This window comes from Lichenostomus cassidix, chromosome 2 (assembly GCF_008360975.1).
Source record: "Lichenostomus cassidix isolate B80296 chromosome 2, HeHo_3.0, whole genome shotgun sequence".
NCBI classification, from domain to species: domain Eukaryota; kingdom Metazoa; phylum Chordata; class Aves; order Passeriformes; family Meliphagidae; genus Lichenostomus; species Lichenostomus cassidix.
In genome coordinates, this window is record NC_139482.1 from 47,458,936 (window position 1) to 47,478,488 (window position 19,553).

Here is a 19,553-nt window from a genome sequence, read left to right on the forward strand (position 1 = left end):
ATCACTGTATCATGAGGAAAGTTCCTTCAAGGGCTCTCAGATGACCTCTTAGGTATGATCTGAGCAGCTGAGCAAATTCTGTTGAGAGGCTGAGTGGCCTTAGTACCACAGGAGAGAAATTCCTATATCTACAGACATCCACAAACACATATTCTCATGTGTTATTTTCACTTTCAGTCCAATTAGTCCTCCTTTCACCACTTGAAAGAAAATACATTTTGCAGTCACTGAAAATATTTAACAAGTCTTGAACAGAAGAAGAATAAATAAAACCCTAAAACACATCTTCACCAATGAACTTGATAAGTGAGATGATGACAGCAGGTGCAATAGTGTCTGTCAGCTGTTTGTGGTTTATGAGCAAAGGGTAGCACTTCAGGAAGCAGATAGAGCTGTGTTGCAGTAGCAGTTCCTCAGCAGCACTTCTCTGCAAAGTCCAGGAGCCACAGGGAGCGAGGCAAGTGTCCTGCTATGCTGCTGGAGAGTGGTTGGGTAAGTGTTGCAGAGGTACTTAATGGAGGTACTGAGGTACTGGAGACAGCCCAGGAGGAGGGAAATATTATTAAACTCAAATGAGAAGGCTGCAGATCTGGATGGAGTTTAACACTTCCTGGTGGGAGGTAAGATTACAGCAGAGCTGGGGGGAAACATGATGGGATAGAATTTAAAAGTTCTTTGTGTTCTTAGTCCACTGCAGCAGTTGTGAATGTCATATTTTATGAAATCAGTGGAAATAAAGTAGTAGTTAAAAGTGTATTTTGGGAATCAGCATTGCAGAAAAGGCTGTTGGTCTCCTTTTACAACAGCATCCACACTTTCATAATCCTTTCTGAAATCTATTAAAAGACAAGAAGAAAGTGTTATTGGTTTTGCCAATCAATCTTTGATAAAAGAATAAGATGGAAATTTCCATAATGATTCTACCGGCTTTCTCATAGGTTCCAATACTCTTTCATGATAAGTAAATTTTTCAGAATCAGCTCATATATTGATCATCTCAAGACGCCGTCATAAAAGGTTACCAGACCTGCCTTCACTTTGACACTTTTAGACAACGTCTCTGATGCTCTCAGGCATTCACACAGCTCAGCAATGAAATGAAACCTCATAGTGGGCTGCATCAGCAAGAGCCCAGCCATCAGGTCAAGGATTACAGCTGTCAAGTCAGGGGTGTGATTACTCCACTCCATTTACTACCTGTTAGCCCACACCTGGGATGTTGTGTCCAGATTCTGTCTTCCAAGACAGACACTGGAAAATTCATAATTTCCCCTGCTGGAAATATTCAAGGCTCAGTTTGATGGGACCCTGGATACCTCAGTCTGTATTCCTGCTTTCAACAGGAGGTTTGACAGTAAAATCTCCCGAGGTCCCTGCCAACTTGAATGTTTTTATGATTCAACAGTCACAATTGACACAGCCTGAGATATACCCATTACTTTTTACAAAGCCATGCAGAGGTACCAAAACTAGCTCTGGAGGAGCTAATTGAAGTGCTGAAGCCTCTAAGCCTGGAAAACAGGGATAAATTGATGAGGCAGTGTCACTCCAACACAGATTTATCACCAGCTACCTATTTAGAACTAGCTTAGATATTTCCACACAGCACTTTGCTCTGAAATGCACATATACCTCAGGCTCACAGGGCAATATGCATATCTTCTTTATCCAATGTCATAGAGGAAGGCTCTGTGAATTCTACTGTTTTTACCCCTAAAAAATCTGTGTGCAAGCTGCTTCTGAATGCAATACAAAATAGTCCAGGGAAAAAATACTTTGGAGAAAGTATAACAGATATAATGCTAGGACTTGTCACCAGTTTAATGAACTTCTAATCTAGAAGAGATCTCTCTTACACATCTGAAATTAAGTTCATTTGAGGATAATCTTAGGTGTGGGAATGGAATGAGGTCAGGCACTCACTAATATGGATAGAACAAACAATCTGAAAATTAAGTGCAGATAGCTTTTGGTACAGATAGCTTATTGTCAGCTCACTGAACAGAGTGAAATCTTTCTTCTTAAGTGAAAAGAAGGGAAAAAGAGTTCTAGCCAAAATAAGAGGCATAAGGAAAATCTGGAGTGGATAAAAAATTGATTGCTAGTGGATACATTGCTTTATTTGCACTTACTGTGCTGGAGGTACTTAGTAGTAAATGGTGAGATCTCTCGCCATGAGGGCTGTGGAAATCATTGAATCACTTTCATTGATAATCCTGATTTGATGGTGCAGAGAGAAAAAGGCAGCAATGGAAATTGCTACTCAGTGAGCAGCCTCTCATGAAAATGAGATGCTTCTCATTTTCATCTCAGTCGCCCAATTAAACACATTAACTGCATGCTTTATTTTCTTAAACTCTTCAAATTCTTACCCTTACTGATATCTACTGGAAAGCTGTTTTGGGGAAATCTTTTCTGCAAAGATGTGTTTGAAATAGTGCTTAATGTGCTAACTTGATAACCAGAAGCAATGGGGTTAAAGAAGCATTTTACTATGGCCAATCTAACAGGTCCTGTTGAGCGTCGAAAGGCCAGGTCACTGCCCTACTGTGGCTGTTTTGCTTTGGCACCAGAGCTCACATCTGCACAGGTGGGTGCCAGACACCCAACAAAGCCTCTCCCTCCTCACCACTCCCCTCCACAACTGAACAGGGGAGAGAAAGTATAAAAAATGTTTCATGGGTTGAGATAAGGACCAGGAGAGATGACTCACCAAATGTAGTCATGAGCAGAACAAACTCAACTTGGGGATATTAACTGAATTTACTACTAGCAAAATCAGAGCAGGAAAATGAGAAATAAAAGCAGACCTTAAAAACACTTTCCCCCACACCCCTCCCTCCTTCTGATCTCTACTTCATCACACCACCACCCACCCCACTTCAGCGGCACAGGGAAACAAGGAATAGGGGTATGGTCAGCTCATCACACATTGTTTCTTTCCCTGCTCCATCATGGGGTCCCTCCCCTGCGAGGTAGGACTCCATGAATTTCTCCAGTATGAGTCCATCCCATGGACAACAGCGCTCCACAAACTACTGCAACGTAGGTCATTCTTCCCTGGTGTGCAGACCTTCAAGGACAGGCTGCTCCTGGGCAGGTTCCCCCTGGGGTCACAAATCCTAGCAGGAAACCTGCTCCAGCATGAGCTCCTCTCTCCATGGGCCTGCAGATCCCTGCCAGAAGTGTGTTCCAGCACAGGCCTCCCACAGGTTCAGAGCCTCTTTTGGGAATTGACCTGCTCCTGCATTGATCTCCTCCACGGGCTGCAGGTGGATCTCTGCATCCCCGTGATCCTCCGTGGGCTGCAGGGGCACAGCTGCTTCACCATGATCTTCACCACAAGCTGCAGAGGAGTCTCAGCTCCAGTGGCTGCAGCACCTCCTTCCCCTCCTTTTTCACTGATGTTGGCATCTACAGAGTTATTCTTCTTGCATGTTCTCATCCCGCTCTTTTCTGGCTGCAATTACAACTGTGTAGTAACTTTTTCTTCCCTTCTTCTTCTTCAATGTGTTATCACAGAGGTTTTATCATCCAGGCTAATTGGCCCAGTCTTGGCATATCCATCCTGGAGCCAGCTGGCATTGGCTCTGATAGACATGGAGGAAGATTCTAGCAGCTTCTCACAGAAGCCATCCCTGCAGCCTCCCCCACTACCAAAACCTGGCCATGCAAACCCAACACAGCAAAGTATCTCCTACACAATTCATTTTCTACCAGCTTGTGTTGGTACTATTTGGGTCTTCTCTCCACCATGCTTCACCAACTCCATGTGGATTTTACTTGTTTTTTTCACTTGTACGTCTGTCATGGAAGGCTCATAGTATCATATAGGGACGTCCTGTCAGTCTGACTTCAGCTAGGGTTTCATTAGAGCTACAGTGAATAATTACGTGAAATATTGTGCTCTTACGCTTTCCAGTGATACAGAAGATGTACAGAACATCAAATAGCCTGGTTGAAATTAAAAGAAGGAAGTTAGAAAGGGAAGGAATTTCATAACTAAATGTTTTCAGTTCTGTTTTTCTACAGAGAGATCTAAAGATCAACAAGGTACAGGGACCCAGTGCAACACCACAGCACAGAGCACTCCAAAACAGAATAAGTATATTTGCACTGGCAAGACAGCATTACGGCCAGAAACAGCATGGCCCAGGATTTTCTGTGGACTCCCATGTCAATGAAATTGGGAGAAGCTAGGAGAAAGCATATTAGGAGGATGGTGGACAAAGGGCATGTGTCGGTATTCTTCCACAGCCCAGAACAGCAGCACTTATCGTAGGGGTTTCTACACCTGTGGCTGGGCTGTCTAACTGCCTTCTTAAATATTTCAACTGAACTTCAAATAGGCAAATTTTTTTAATAATGCATAATTAATAAGCTTGTAAACAACACAATTGGCTTCACACTTTGGCAAATGCACTGAAGAGCTTCCTTTAACACAATTGCTTATCATTTGCTCAGAATGGAAACCTCCAGATTTAACAGCAAAATTAACAAATTCAGCCCAGACAATTTGATGTAACATAGCAATTGCATGCATACAGCACCTCACTTTAATATGCAATGTGTAGCTGTGCTGATCAAAGAAAGCCTCTTGCAAACCAGTGTACTTTGAGAATGCAGTATGGAAAAATTCCCTTGCAGTAAATTCTTCCTTTCCAAAATGACAGGAGGAACCTGAACTCCTCTCTAACCTAACTGTAGTAGAAAAGTCATGTGTTAATTATGCTTATACTAAGGTAGGAAATAATTTTCATCATCAAACAACATTGGCAGCAAGCTTTGCTTTCTGTACTGCTCCTGGGCAGACCTTCTTAGACTAATGCAGGGAGGTTTGTTCCTCTGCTGACACAGACAACGCATTTTAGCATACTAAGTTTCATAAATATCTGTGTGTGTATATTCAGCATGAAAGTGATCTTTAGTAAAATTATTTTTTCCTTGAACCTGATGATATAGTTTGCATTTCCTCTGCAGCCAGAAATCAGATGAAATAACCAATCTGGGAATAAAGCAGTATTAGTAGTTGCAGTTAACATTTTGAGGGTGATCAGTGACAGACTTGTGCTGAAATCCTTATAAAAATATATTCTTCCTTACAACATGCTGCCTACCCCAGCAGGCAATTAGTGAGGCTAGTTCAAACAAATTTTAGGTTGAGCACTGTCGTTTTCAAGGTGAAGGGAAGGAGTTTTTCTCCTTGGAAAGGCATATAAGCATATAGAATCGGCATGTGGTGCTGCATATTTTTCTTTCTCTGCAGTCTAATGTCATCTTTATGGTAGGAGTAATACATCTCCTTGTCAATCAGCTCCCCCTTCCATTTTTTTCACCTTGGAGAGAACAAGCTCCCATAATGAGTGAATTGCTGTGCTAGATTCCTGATGAAAGGCCCATCCCCTGAAAAACCTACTGGCTTGCAACAGATACGAACTGGTAAAATCCTTCAAAAAAAAGGTAATATTAAAGTTGGTGACAGACTGCTAGAAGTGTGAAGTCGTTAAATGTAAGTAAGACACCTTCTCAAAAAGTCCATTTAGGCTGGAGACTGAACAGATACCTTTTGTATGCAGTTCTGATTCCCCCTCCCGCCCTTGGTGACAAAGGGCAAATCATGGTCTGGTAGAAAAAGGAAGAGGGTACGGTGAAAGTTGGGCAAATTGCTAGTGTTATTAGTGTTGGAACAGTTGATTTCTACATCTAGGATCCCTTCCACACTGTCAAAGAATAAACACTGCACATTTTGATGAAGATTTAGTTTCTGATTTGTTTTCAGTACTTTTCTGAAAGATCTGGATTCTGGTTAAGACCTAAACAGAAATTTGAGGGTGTTATATTGATATGCTATACTTCAACATGGTGCAATTTTGGCATTTCCATAGAAGGAAAAGGTAGTGAGACAGATTGAAGGGGAAACAGACTTTGTCCATACCACTTTGCCTCAGCTGAGACAAATTGAGACAAATCTGAGTAATAATGCCCAGGGGTAATAACTTGCAAAGTGGGCATCTTTTCCCCTAAATCAGGAAAAGAAACTAGGAGGAGGCCACCAGATATCTTTCCACATTTCAGAAGAGCTTGAATTTATGTCTCTGCTATGCAAAGTTGTGTGAAACAAGGAATTGCAACTCACATTTTACTCCCTGTACTTTTCCAAAATGCTCTTTCAGATATGTCACAGGCAGTATTTCTCAGTCATAGGACACTTTGCACTGCCTATGTGATAGCCACAAATCACAACTGATCCAGAACCCAGATGGAGACATTTTAAGAAACCTATTATCTATAAAATGGTTTTGGCTGATATTGATACTGAATGCTTTACCTTAGAAAGGTAATATCTTTCTATTTAGGTGCTTGAAATAATAAGGCACACTAGAAATATGAGTCAAAACTAGGATTTTGTTGGTAACAGCTGAAAGTTATTCTTATTACATAGTGTCTTTCAGTTCTTCATATTAATTAATTGTTTAATTAATAATAAACTGCAAATAATCTGTCACATTTGCAACTTAAGAACTGATCAGCCAGTCTTAAGTGCTAGGCCCAGAGCCACAGCTGGCACTAGGAGGGACTCTGAGCAGATCTGGGCTTTTTGAAAGGGGCACAAATTATTATGAATTATACCCTCCCTGATTCTACATTATCCACATCAGTTCAAGTTTGTCAGGACTGTCACTCAAGCTTTACCCACAACTAACGAAGAATCAGGTTACCTGCAGTGAATTTAAAGTGTCAAGGTGGATCTTATTTTTTGCTTTCTGCCACTTACACAAGTGAAGGGGAAGAATATTTTTCTAGAAGACCAAACCACCAAGCTTGCATAGCTCCTGCCACCCCATATAGTTCCCTTCTGACTTGGCACTCCAAATCCTTGAGTCTTGGCACAATGAATGCAGACAAACAAAACACCTGTGTTGCCATGGTTATTCTGTGTACAACTCCAAGTTTGGACCAGCTGAAAAATCACTAGCAGCATATATTGTGCCTGAGCATAAAGGGCATGGCTCTTTTTCCTCAAGGACATTTCATGCAATCCAGAGTGGAGGTACCTTGATGCTAATCAGTCTCAGGACAAGTAGTCCTTGAAATCTGGCCCAGACTCGCATCTATTAAAAAACAACCTTGGCCCACGAAACTGTTACCTTAATGCAAATTCAAATTAGGTGATGGTCGAATCCAGGTGATACAATGGTGCTATGAAGACACACTATCACACTTCTAGATTTTCAGGGTATTGCTAAAACTACCAGCAATTACTCAAACTTGTAAAATTCATGCATTTCTAGTATCTGTGTTTAAAACCAGTGGTGCTCTGAAATTATCATATCGTGCCACCATCTCAGTATATCAGAATTGAAAATCTAAACATATCAGTCTGGAATCCATTATACCATGTTGTTGGTAAATCCTGGGCAAAATTGCATCAATTTAGCAGGGAAAATTAATTGCAATGATGTATATCAAGCATTCTGTACCTATCTAGATCTTGATGCTTACGACAAACTAGAGACTAACAAAGGTAATGAGGGTGTCTGTCCCAGACCATACTCTGGTATTTCACTAGTTGGTTTAATCCTCGATTAAAGGATTGAAGATTTGCCAACTGCAAGCATATGGAAAGAAGCCAACCTGAAAAATTCTTATTTGTTTTGACTGCTTGAGAAAACAACATTGTTATTTATCAACAAAATTACATAACTTGGATGTTATGTAATTATTATATTGCATCAACAATATATATCAATATTCAACATCAAAACATATTACTTATGTTTTAACTTATGTTTAACTAGGTATTAGTTTATTGTATGTATCAAAAACATTGTATAATTTATAAACCCACACACAGATGCTACCTGAAGGTTTTAAAGGTATCTTAGCTTTCTTTCTGCTGGGATGTACTCATTCTAGGACAAGACCTAGAAGATGCCAAGACAAAATAATTACTTGAGAAGGCAGAGGTCTTGATTAAAGGATATCTCAGCTTTAGTTCTGGCTTTGCCACAGAGTTTTCAGCTTTTTAGCTGTATGCCTTTCAACAGAGTTTTGAGACCAGCTTGCAGAAAGGTACTAGAGAAGAGATAAGCATTACTATTAGGATCACCTTTTAATATTATTTAAACAGTCCTTTAGCTGTCAGCCAGTGTTAAAATTGCAAAATTCAAAAAGACAATCTCCATCACATGCCAGTCTGTTATGAAGTAGCACAGAACAGGAGGTCCCTTGCGCTTTTTTCAACCAAATGTGAAGCAACAGGATGTAGTCAGTTAAAATGTTCTTATGTAAGATTACATGTAAAAGCTGTATGCCTATACTGTTGCTTTCAAAACTCTGATACTCAAATATAACTGCGTGTTCTGACAGAAACATGTTAAGCCTGCAGGAGGGCAAAACTGACCTTGCAGAGACTCCCCACAGAGACCCAGTGCCCCAGTAAAATATCTTTTACTGCACATACACCTCACAGCAGCCATCATTGCTCAATGAGCCTTTGACACTGCTATGGCTAATTATTTTTTTAATTAAATCTCCTAGTTTCTTTCTGCCAGCACTGTACAGCTGTAGTGATGGCACTGTGTCCCAAGATCCAGATATTGAGCTAAAATCTTGGCAAAAAGCAGAGCTGAGAAATGGTGCTGGGCTGTAGAATGAACTTTATTTCATCCCTTACAATTAGGTGTCTCTGACCACATCCAAACCCACAGTTAGTCAGTTACAATCTAGATCATATTTTGCTCTTGTCCTGCCCTGTTTTCTCAAAACACCTTTTCAAATCATCTCCTCCACTCCGGGGACAATCTTTCCAAAGATGTGTCTTTGTGAGCTGTGAGGCCCACATCTGAGTGTATAGTTTATCATTTTAGGCAATAGTAGAGAGTACTGTTCAGAAATGGGAGGCTTTGAACACCTCTAATAGACAAAGAAGTAGCTGCAAGGCAAGGGATGAGGTGATGCAACTAAAAATCTTCCCAAGATGGTATGCACATGGGCAGCCCTACCCTCACTTAGCAGAGCCTCAAGGTTATTGTTTTGTCATAAACTCAAAGGGGGAAGTAAGGCAATGACTCTTTAAAGTATCAGGTCTTTTGCTTTTTGTTCTTAGAGCTTACATGAAATGAAGACCCAAGTAAACAACACATGAAGAGTGAAAAGAAACTCTAATTTGTAAGTATACACAGAATGAAAAAAAAAGCCTTGGTTTGCAAAGCCTTTAAAAGAATGTTTGCAATTTTGGTGGGGGGGGGAGGCAGGGGTAGAGAAGCATTCAATCATCTGTTTTATTTTGAACATATTTTAAAGCTTTTCTGCACAACTGTTTTCTCATTGTGTTTTGTAATTTCCTAGTAAAGGATGACATTGCTTCATTCTTTTCCATTATTTCTACCCCGTAGTTTTACACTGCATTCTAAAATTGGGAAACAGTGCATTCTGTTTTCATCTATCTTAGTGTGCTTGTTTGATATCACCCAGTCTCTGTAAGGACCACAAGGGTTTGTTCTCTCTGTTAAGATACAGCTGAGGAGGTAAATAATGATTTTTAGGAACACTTCATGGTTTCCATTTTTTTGTGTAAAAATAATAACAATCTCAAGTGAAAGAGGACTAACTCAACATACTTTTCCATCCCGTTTGTTCTTCAATGGACTGAACTGAAACCACAAAGTAGCAGCATAATATTGATCCAGAATTAGTTAGAAGAATCACAAAAATTATTTGGAAAAAGTCTGAATGTAAAAAATACTTGATATTTATTATTATCTTATTTGTAACATTTTCTATTAAGCAAGGTCTTATACTTCAAACTTCAGGTGTGTCTGGTTATTTTGAAATTAAAGGAATTCTGCAATTATTCTAGTGGCATAGCCTACCTTACAATAATACAGCATGGAATTAGAACAAAATGAAATGTAATTACAATGCCCTCAACAGAAAACATTGAGACTAAAGGAAGATGCCTGTGAAACAAATTAAGATTTTAAACAGACTTTTGTTAAAAAATATTTGTATTTTGCCCTTCCGCCAACCTAGTCTAATTCAGTGCAGAAATGCCAGTTCTGACAAACAGTCATTTTTCAATTTATTAAGTCTGTCGAAAATAGAAATCTTTCATTTGAACAGAACATTTTTCTCCTCCAAATTCAAATGAAACTTCTCAGTTGGGTGCATGCAGGCAGCAAATGCTTCTTCTGCAGAACCCAACTGTCAGAACACATGAAAATCTGTGTGAAGCCTGCCAGTCTCTCAGCAGACGTGTACGGGGGGGATAAATTTTGCAAACACTTGTTATACAGAGTAGAGCTCACTGTTTGACAGAGATTGTAAGAGTGTCATCATTTCTGACAAATGTGGTGGGTTTTTTAATACGTTGATATAATGTTGATGTAACATAATGGTGACTCATGGGCCTGGTTGGGAAAATAGCATGCAATGAAGGGAACAAGCCAGTGACAGGCTGATCTGGATTGCTAAGTCAGGCACAAACTAGAAATAAGCATTTTACCCCTGCCAAATGTGAAGTTGTTCTTATAAGAACCAAGCAGGAGCATAATGGCTGTTCACTGAGCAATCATGGGTATGGCTGGGATCAAGGGAGAATAAGAATCTTTTGTCTCATATCCAGTATCTGTACGGGAAGTCAAAATTTGACAAAAAGTTTTAAAATCTAAAGACAGAGGCAGAAGCACATAAAATGCCTGGAAGCTGAGGTCATACAAAATCTGTCCAGAAGTATGGTTATTCTTTCTTTCTTTCTCTCTTTTTTTTTTTTTTTTTTTAATAGTAAGATAGATAATAATAAGATAAAAGAGAAACAAGTTCCTGAAGGTTAGAATGAATATTTTTACTTGGAAAACTTTGAAAAAGATCAAACTGTTTTCACAAACCATAGAATCACACATTAGTTTGGGATAAAACAGGCCTTAAGGGTCATCTAGTTCCAACCCTCCCTGCCATGGACAGGGACACCTTCCACAGATCAGGTTGCTTAAAGCCCCATCCAACCTGGCCTTGAGCACAGCCAGGGATTGAGCATTATAACTTTTTCTGTTCTGAAGAGAACAGTTCAGGGAATTGTCGAAGACTCTGCTGCACAGGAAGTCACATGAAATGTGATGGCATTATCGTCACTGACAACTGACAAATCTTGAATGCACAAGAATCTTCTTGCTGATCATATTTCTGAAAGAAGCCAGCCTCTGGCCTGCTGGCAGCCTATCTCCTTTGTCAGACTAAAACAGCTATTTTTGCAATTGTCCCTCAGTCCTTGGCACCAGCAGCTGCTATGGCACCCAAATGAAGTGGTGTTCACCATTGCCTTGTGGCTGCTCAAGGCTCATGTCCGGCAGAAGTTCAGCCGAGTCATGAGAGGCTCAACACAGAGGAAGACCAAGCCTTGCCCCAAGACTTGAGCAAAACCACTGTACTGGCAGTTGCTAGAAGGGGTTGGAAGGCACAGAAACAAGAACAGCTGTGTCTTGTAAGGTCCACATTAATTTGTATTCCATGTGCCTCCTGCTAAATTCTGGCAAAAGGACTGGTTAGCTGCATTTCAGGTCAATAGGTTATAGCTTTGTGAATGTCAGTATGAGAGGAAACCTCATTTCGCCATAAAGCAGCGTTTCCTCTGTGAAACATACTCTGTGTTATGCTATACTGTGTATTCATCACGCAATTTCAGTGGGGTGCCTGTACTACTGAGGAGCTGATAATCTGCTATCATAGCCACTAATAGCTTTTTTTTTTTTTTGATTAATGAAAATTACATATCCTGCAGAATCTTACAAAGTAGGGATTTAATGATGGCTGCAAAATTCTGCAGAAAGCTCCATTTCAGTGACTCAGTTGCTTATTTGCAGACAAAAATAGGTCTCTTGCCACCCCCTTCATTGGAATGTCTGAGCAAAATATCAATTATCGGACTTCTGTTTATCTGTTTTTACTGCCTTCATTTCAAGTTTCACTGCTGGGCTCCGAAGTGTGACAACAAGTTCTTTCTCTCCAAGTGCAGCCTTGCTGCTGGGACTGCTCACACCAAGCCACAATTCCAGTTCCCTTTCCCTCTGTGACACTTTTAAAACTTTTAGACTTTAAATATGCATTTTTAATCAAAACAGTGTAATGATGCCACTTTTAGAGACATCTTTTCAAATTGAAGTTTAACAACTTGGAGAAACTGATGAAAATTATTGCTAATCCCTTCTGACTTGCATGGTTGTGAGGGTGAAATGCAGTGTCTCGGAAATGAGAACAGAACTGGAAGGAGCTTGCACCATTTCTGATGCAAGAGCTGCAGTGTGCCAATCTTTGATAAAAACCTCCTTCACTCCAACCCATTGTAATTCTCTTAATGTATTGGAATTAGCTGTCCATATAACTCTGAAATGCAGGATCAAACAGAAAAAGTCAGTAATGCCACCAACCAACACATCAGTTTGAGATATGGCACTTATATTTATACAGATTTTAATGAAATATCTGGAGCCTTAGATGCATTGGGATAGCTAGTGCATAACTTTTCAATGTACAAAGAGATCTTGATTACTGTAAGTGCTCAGAAATACTGCTAAGAAGCAAGATAAAATATCTGAGGTGCATAACAGATATTCATTCCCCACTCAGAGCAGTTTATAAAGCTATTACAGGCATTTCTTCTTTTTGCTGAAATGAGAGGACTGATAAAAAACTTTTTTCCCCTTCCAACTTTCAGCAGTTTGTGCTACCTAAAAAAATGAAAATAAAGCTGAAACACTCACACAAAGAGATTGAAAAACTATTTTCTGAAGTAAAAAACATTTTGAGTATTAAATGAAAAATCACAAAATTCAGTTGGGAGAAAACCCCCTCTTGTGTTGTGGGATTCACTGGTGAAATGGATGACATACCAGAGCCAGTTTCAAATTACAGTTCAGGTAGCAGTAGCAGTATAACTGGGATAGTACAGAGCCCAGCACTCCAGTTTTCCCAGCTTCTTTTCTGTAACTGTGGAGTGAACATCCTCTGGACATTTTTATAGATGCAAATGTGCTTTAGGATAACACCCTACCTGAACTCTTCCCCTCCTACATGATCTTGTCATACTTAGAATCCTACCAGGAGCTGCATTTAGATTCATAAGAATTATTTTTAATCTCTCTTTCAGACCGTAGCATATTAAAAATGTGCAGCATACTTTTTAAACTTGCTATTAACTTGCATCTAGCCTTTGCTCAGGCCAGGCAGGCTGATTTACGCTCATCCAGGATGTCCTTTCCCAATGTTTTCTAACAGCGCATTTCGCAACACCCAGTTACCACATGTAAGATATGAAATGGCCCTGAGCACCAGGACAGTCCTGCCCACGCAAACAGGCCTGGCAGGATCTAAGCTAAGCAGGATTTCCATGGACTCTGGGTATCCATGGTGTTTAATCCCTTGCTCAGAGAAACTGTTCATGGAGAAGAACTTAACTGTAATGTATGCAAAATTCAGCTTTCAGTAACAAACAAAATTTGTAGCTTAGATAGAACAACATATGGTTGTTATCTGGTCCTGGGAATGACAGATTTGTGTTGCAAATAAACAAGTTGATGAATGAGTAGCAGAATTCAAACAGTATCTCTGATCTTAACTGTAAAGACAGGCAGATGCTCAGAAGAGAGGACAGCTAATAACACAGCACAAAACCACCACAATCATGTAATTTCTCCAAGGATCATTTCTCCCCACATGCTATTGATTCATGATTGTTTTTAAAGGTATGGTTAGCAATGTCTTAAAGACTAGAGTGGCTTTTCTACCCAAATTTCTCATCTATTTTCCTCTAGGCTGGAGGATATTTGGATAAAAATACTGATTACAGCTAGTGTACTGGTACAGTACTGGTACAGTCTGTGAGATTTCAGGATTATTCCTTGAGCAAGAGCCAGGTTGGAGGCTCTTTTGGCTTTTTAGGTAGGTCCTCTCATTCCTACCTTATCTTAGTCTTTCTGTATTCTTTCAGTCCTAGAATATGTACCAGGAAGATTTCAAAAATATGACGGAAGGGACCAGGAACAGCAGTGACTCTTCATCTGCCTTCGTTCACAGCAGCGCCATGAGTGCCATACTGGTTACTGTCTACTCAGTTGCCTTTGCTGGAGGTGGAATCGGGTCCATCACGATGTCATTTGTGCTGCTCAAGATGAACACTCTGTCTGTGACCACGACTGCCATCATTAATCTGGTGGTTGTGCACAGCCTCCTCCTCCTCACGGTGCCCTTCCGCCTCCACTATTATGTCAAGAAGGAGTGGATGTTTGACATTCCATTTTGCAAGATGGTGAGTGCCATGGTGCACATCCACATGTACCTGACCTTTGTATTTTACGTGATCACGCTGGTGATCCGGTGGCTCATCTTCTTTCAGTGGAAGGACAAGGTGGAGTTTTACAGGAAGTTGCACGCGATTGCAGCGAGCGCTGCAGTGTGGCTCTTCGTCATGTTCTTTGGGGTGCCGCTCTTCTACTTCGAGTATGGACGCTCAGGCTCATACAGTAATAAAACATGCTTCAAGTTCCACAAAGAACTGAAGCAGGAGGGTGTCAAAGCCCTGAACCACACTGTAATTGTAGCTGTTGCCTGCATTTCTTGTGTCCTCTTGGGCTTGCAGATTTTCATCTTGGTAAAACTGTCAAGAAAATTTTCCACCTCCCTCTGTTCACACCAAGAATTCTGGGCCCAGGTAAAAAACCTGATTTTCATATGGGTCATCATAATTTGTTTCCTTCCTTATCACCTCTTTAGGGCCTACTATATACAGCATGTGAATGATTCTGAGCAGTTAGAAAGCTACAATGAGGTTTTTTTGAGCTTAACTGCCCTTAGCTGTCTGGATCTGCTGTCATTTGTGCTGAGTGGAAGCAGCTTCTTCAAGCAAAATATGGGGATGCTTCATAGGAGGTTGCCTTGCTGCTAGCATCAGCCTCCTGCAGCATGTGCAGGACCTGGGAGAGGACAGTGATAGACAGATACTCAGCAAGTCGGGGTGTGCCCTGGACACAGTACAATACACTCGCACAGGGCTCTGACCATCAGCTTCAATGGAACAAACTGCCTCCAATGTCTCAGCTGGTAAATGGGAAGGTGACCTCAGAAATTGCCTCATGGTGCTATCCAGTGACTTGTGGATGGACCTGGAGAAGAGAAAAGAAAGGGCATGGGCTCCTCTGTCATGATGTTTTTGCATCAAAGTTTGTGAAGTCAAAAGCACTAGGAGGAGACTTGAGAATCTGCAATGTAGAAACACGAATATAAAAGCAGGTTTTTGGGGACTAAGGGACAGATTTTTGAAACTTGAAGATCTGTATAATTTTCCCATTCATTTCTTATTTATTCCTCACAAGCTCTCATAAAATATCAGGGAAGATATTATTCTTCCTGAGTGGGTCTGTTTCTTTACAGTAAGGACAAGCATGACTTTCTGAGTGAATTGAACAATTAACCCACCTATTTAAAACTGAACCAGTGATAGTTGTTTCTTAAAATATTTTCTCAAAATCACATTTTGAGATGGTATCACTGCAGCAGAAAATAATTGTTTTATCTTTCTCACATTTTGAAAATGTGTCTACAAAAATTATACATTGTTACTGAAGTGGACATTGCAAGTTTAAACAAAAGCTTGTATTATTATAAAAGAATTGTGTGATTAAAAAATTGTATTTTACAGTGAAGACAATTTTATTTAGATCATTCAGACAGCAGCTGTTTTCTCTTTGAAAGGCAAATATTTTAGGTATCCAAGATAACATTTTTTTTTTTATCTTACCTTGATTTTATGCAGTTATGAAGTTTATAACTAGTTACTCACGGTATCTTTAGCTTGAAATCAATTCTATAAATTTTGTACCCTGTATTGGTAGAAGAAATGAAAATGTTACTGCTCGCATTGAAGGAATGGAAAAAGCTAATAGACCTAGCGTAACTAAAAAGCTTATTATTTCTCAGTAAGATATTGTCAGTTGCTGTCTCTGAAGACAGAATTAAATTCCACTAAAAAAAAGATGAAAAATTTGGTAAAATATTTCTGTGAAAGACATTCAGGCTTTCACAGCTCAGCTGCTTTACACCTATACCCCCTAAAAATACAAATCTCTGACTGCTCTAATCTAAGACATGAAAGACTAATACATCTTTCTTCTCCTTTCCATCTGTGTAAGGTCACATTTTTTCATCTAGATTTAGTGGGAAAATAGTTTAATCATTTAACTAATTAAAGGTTATCAGCTGATCAATTGCCATGACAGTCTCTCTTTGTGATGCTGTTAACATCCGCCTTTTCACACTGGTGAATCTTTCCTTTCCTTTCAGCTTCACCTTCAACATATCTTGCACATCAGACAGCGATCAAATACCAATTGGTTGATCTTGCTGTACCTGTGCAATCTCACCACTATGCTCATTGGTTTTGGTCCCACCAAGGTGGTTATTTTCTAGGATCCCATCTTTTCTATAGTCTTTCTTCCTGTTTTCCTTCCTGCTTCAAGGCCCTTTATATCTATCAGGATGTGTGATCATAAAAAGGGATTCTCAGGTCAGAGTCTGAGTCATGCTATTCAACACCAAAAGTTGGAAATCACTGAAGTTCATGACACAAGTGAGATATGGGGCAGCTCTCATGGCTCACCCTTGGCAAACAGCCTGGATCACATCTGTTAAGAAAGAAATGTGAGAGCTCACAGTGTTTGTGTATCTGAGAAAAATCTGTCCATGAAGGCATTTGTTCCCAAAGGATCACATTAAAGAAGCAGAGAACTACCGGCTAGATTCAACAGTAGTTAGAGAACCAGAGACTTCCAAAATATGGAAGGAGTCAACTTGAATGTGTAGTTCACCACTGGTTGACTGTGTGTGTCATTAAGAAAGCAATAAACTGCTCTGATCCAGATTTGTTTTAAAGCTACACAGACAAATAATTTTATCCTTGTGGTGGGAGAGGATGGAAATTGGCATAACATTTTTGTTTCCTCCCATTGCAACATGGTTGGTTAAAGAAAATGCCTTGCATGCATTCTGTAGGCACTGCATAGCTTTGTAACACTATATTATAACTATTCTACCATAATAAACTTATTAACAAACAAAATGACTAAGTGCTGAAAAAGTAAAGCAAGTCACTCCTGCAAAAATACATATAAATAAAAATTATTTTGTATCTGAGTTTGGAAAGACTTTCAAAACCTAAAACATGATTTTACAAACAGTACCTCCTGACCATACAGCCCAACTAATCTTGTTCATCCATGTGTTAAAATCACAAGTCATTTAATTCTTTTAAAAATGCACACTTTCACAGTAGCCTGCACCATAGAATCACAAAAAACAGTAGTGGGCTTTTTCATCAAACAAAAATTGATGATAATGATGTTAATACTAACCCAGCATGATGATGAGCAAATTAGGGGGTGATAAGTCCATGATTTAAATTGGTGATATTATCCAGCACTGAGTCATGCTTTTTATGGGACTGTCTATGCAAACTTTATGCCTACCACTTTTCTTGCTTTGTTAGAATCCCTGTCTGGCAGAGAAAGCCTTCCCCTGCCCTGAGAGAATGAAGACTCTCTTAACCCCGCCAGGAATTGGCTACTATAGAAGAAGGGGAATTTCCAGTTACCATCATCTGCTTGGTCAGAGACACCAAAATCCTGTAGGAGACCCTTATTTTGCTGACTGGATGATGGAGAATAGTTCTGGGCTAGGAAACAACCATGAACACAAACACAGTACTGCAAAAGGACACAGAGGGGATAGGATCTGAAGAATATGACCTTCAGGGAATGAGGCAAAGAGAACAGAATATCAGCATGTTTCTGCCACACAAGGTAATGTAGACTGTGCCTCTGGCCTTCATCTGAGGTTACTTAGTGAATCCTTAAAGTTGCTAAACAGCGGCACTCGTACTGATGAGAGAAAACTTTCCCTCAGCCACTCCTTGTTACCACTCCTGCTTTGCTCTTTCCATATGGCTGGAATTTGCCTGCTAAATGTCTTTCAGCTGCATCAATTCCCTCTCTAGCTCACCAGGGAATCATGGAAAATCAAGTCAATGCAAGGACAAATACAGCAAGACAGCTTTTTGCGGCAAACCTGATTTAAGGCTTTTATCAGACTGTAATCATTTCTTGTCTAATTCCCCTTAGGATGAAGATCTTTTTTTTCCAGGCAGTTTTCCACAGTATACATCACCAGGCATTTCCATTTCCATTTCCATATATTCCCAATAACCAGGGTGCCTTAGACGAATGTACTGGTTGAGGAAGATGGTACCTCCACAGCTGCAGGCCAAGAAAGACGTTTTGGGGGTTTCAGGCACTTGATACTTTCTCCAGGGATGGAGAGAGATGGGCATGACAACCCCTGAAGGCAGCAGAGGCAGAGGCTCCTGAACAAAAGCCTCAACAGAGTTGCAGGATTGGACATTTCTGACCCATAAAGAAACAGATTTCTGGTCTTTTCAGAGAAATAGGACTTTATGTGCATTTTCCCTGTAAGTAAACCCTTGGCTAGGACTTGATTGGAAGCAAGGGCTTTCAAAAGTCAAGGAGTCATTAATAAAACAACAGCTTGACTTTCCAGACAGAAATTTCAGAAAATCGAACTAAACTTTCTGACACTCAGTGAAGTAATTTTCCTCACTTGCAAACAGCTGCTTAATAAACCAAATTTTTTGCTGAATAGAGGAAAACCAATAAAGATAATATACACTGTCCATTCCCTGGAGGCTAACTATAGGTAATATATAGTCCTCTTTTCTCTAGTGAGGCAGCAGACAGGCCAGCTGGCTGCCTTCACCCTCCATCAGTAACTTCCCTCTTTCCCATTATTGCCTGCAGTCCAGGAATGCGAGGTTGGTTTTGCTCATCAGCTCTGGCAGCTGTGCCCTCAAGGAATTGTGTGTCATTCACATGTGGCTGGGGCTCAGAATCACAAAATCAAAGACTGGGTAAGGTTGGAAGGGACAACAGTGGTTCAAATGATCCAGCCTCCCTGCTCAAGCAGAGTTGACCTAGAGGACACAACACAGGACTGCATCCAGATAGTTCTTGATATCTCCAGTGAGGGAGACTCCACACCCTCTCTGGGCAGCCTGTTTGGTGCAGCATGGTCACTGCACAGTAAAGAAGTTGCTCCTCAGATGGAACTTCCTGTGCATCAGTTTCTGCCCATTGCCTTGTGTCCTAATGCTTGGCACCACTGAGAAGAGCCTGGAAACATCCTCTTGGCACCTTCCCTTCAGATACTGATAGACACTGATGAGGGCCTCTCTCGGTCATCACTTCTCAGGCTGAACAGGCCCAGCTCTTTCAGACTGTCCTCACTTATGAGAGGTGCTCATCTTTGTAGCCCTTTACTGGACCTGTTCCAGGAGCTCCATGTTTCCCTTGTAGCGAGGATCCCAGAACTGGACACAGCACTCCAGATGTGGCCTCACCAGGGCTGGGTAGAGGGGCAGGATCACCTCCTTTGACCTGCTGGCAGTGCTCCTCCTAATGTACCCAGGACACCATTGGCCTTCTGGGCCACAAGGG

At 40.5% G+C, this 19,553-nt stretch overlaps 1 protein-coding gene across 1 annotated transcript; it reads left to right on the forward strand.

Moving 5' to 3' along the window:
* The first annotated feature begins 181 nt into the window (after positions 1-181).
* LOC146441321 (putative G-protein coupled receptor 141) lies at positions 182-15,688 on the forward strand. The gene is made up of 4 exons (XM_085051424.1): positions 182-620; positions 3,523-3,690; positions 9,110-9,171; positions 13,991-15,688. The coding sequence occupies exon 4, from the start codon at positions 13,994-13,996 to the stop codon at positions 14,936-14,938; it is 945 nt and encodes a 314-aa protein (XP_084907550.1). The 5' UTR covers positions 182-620; positions 3,523-3,690; positions 9,110-9,171; positions 13,991-13,993; the 3' UTR covers positions 14,939-15,688.
* Positions 15,689-19,553: the final 3,865 nt, after the last annotated feature.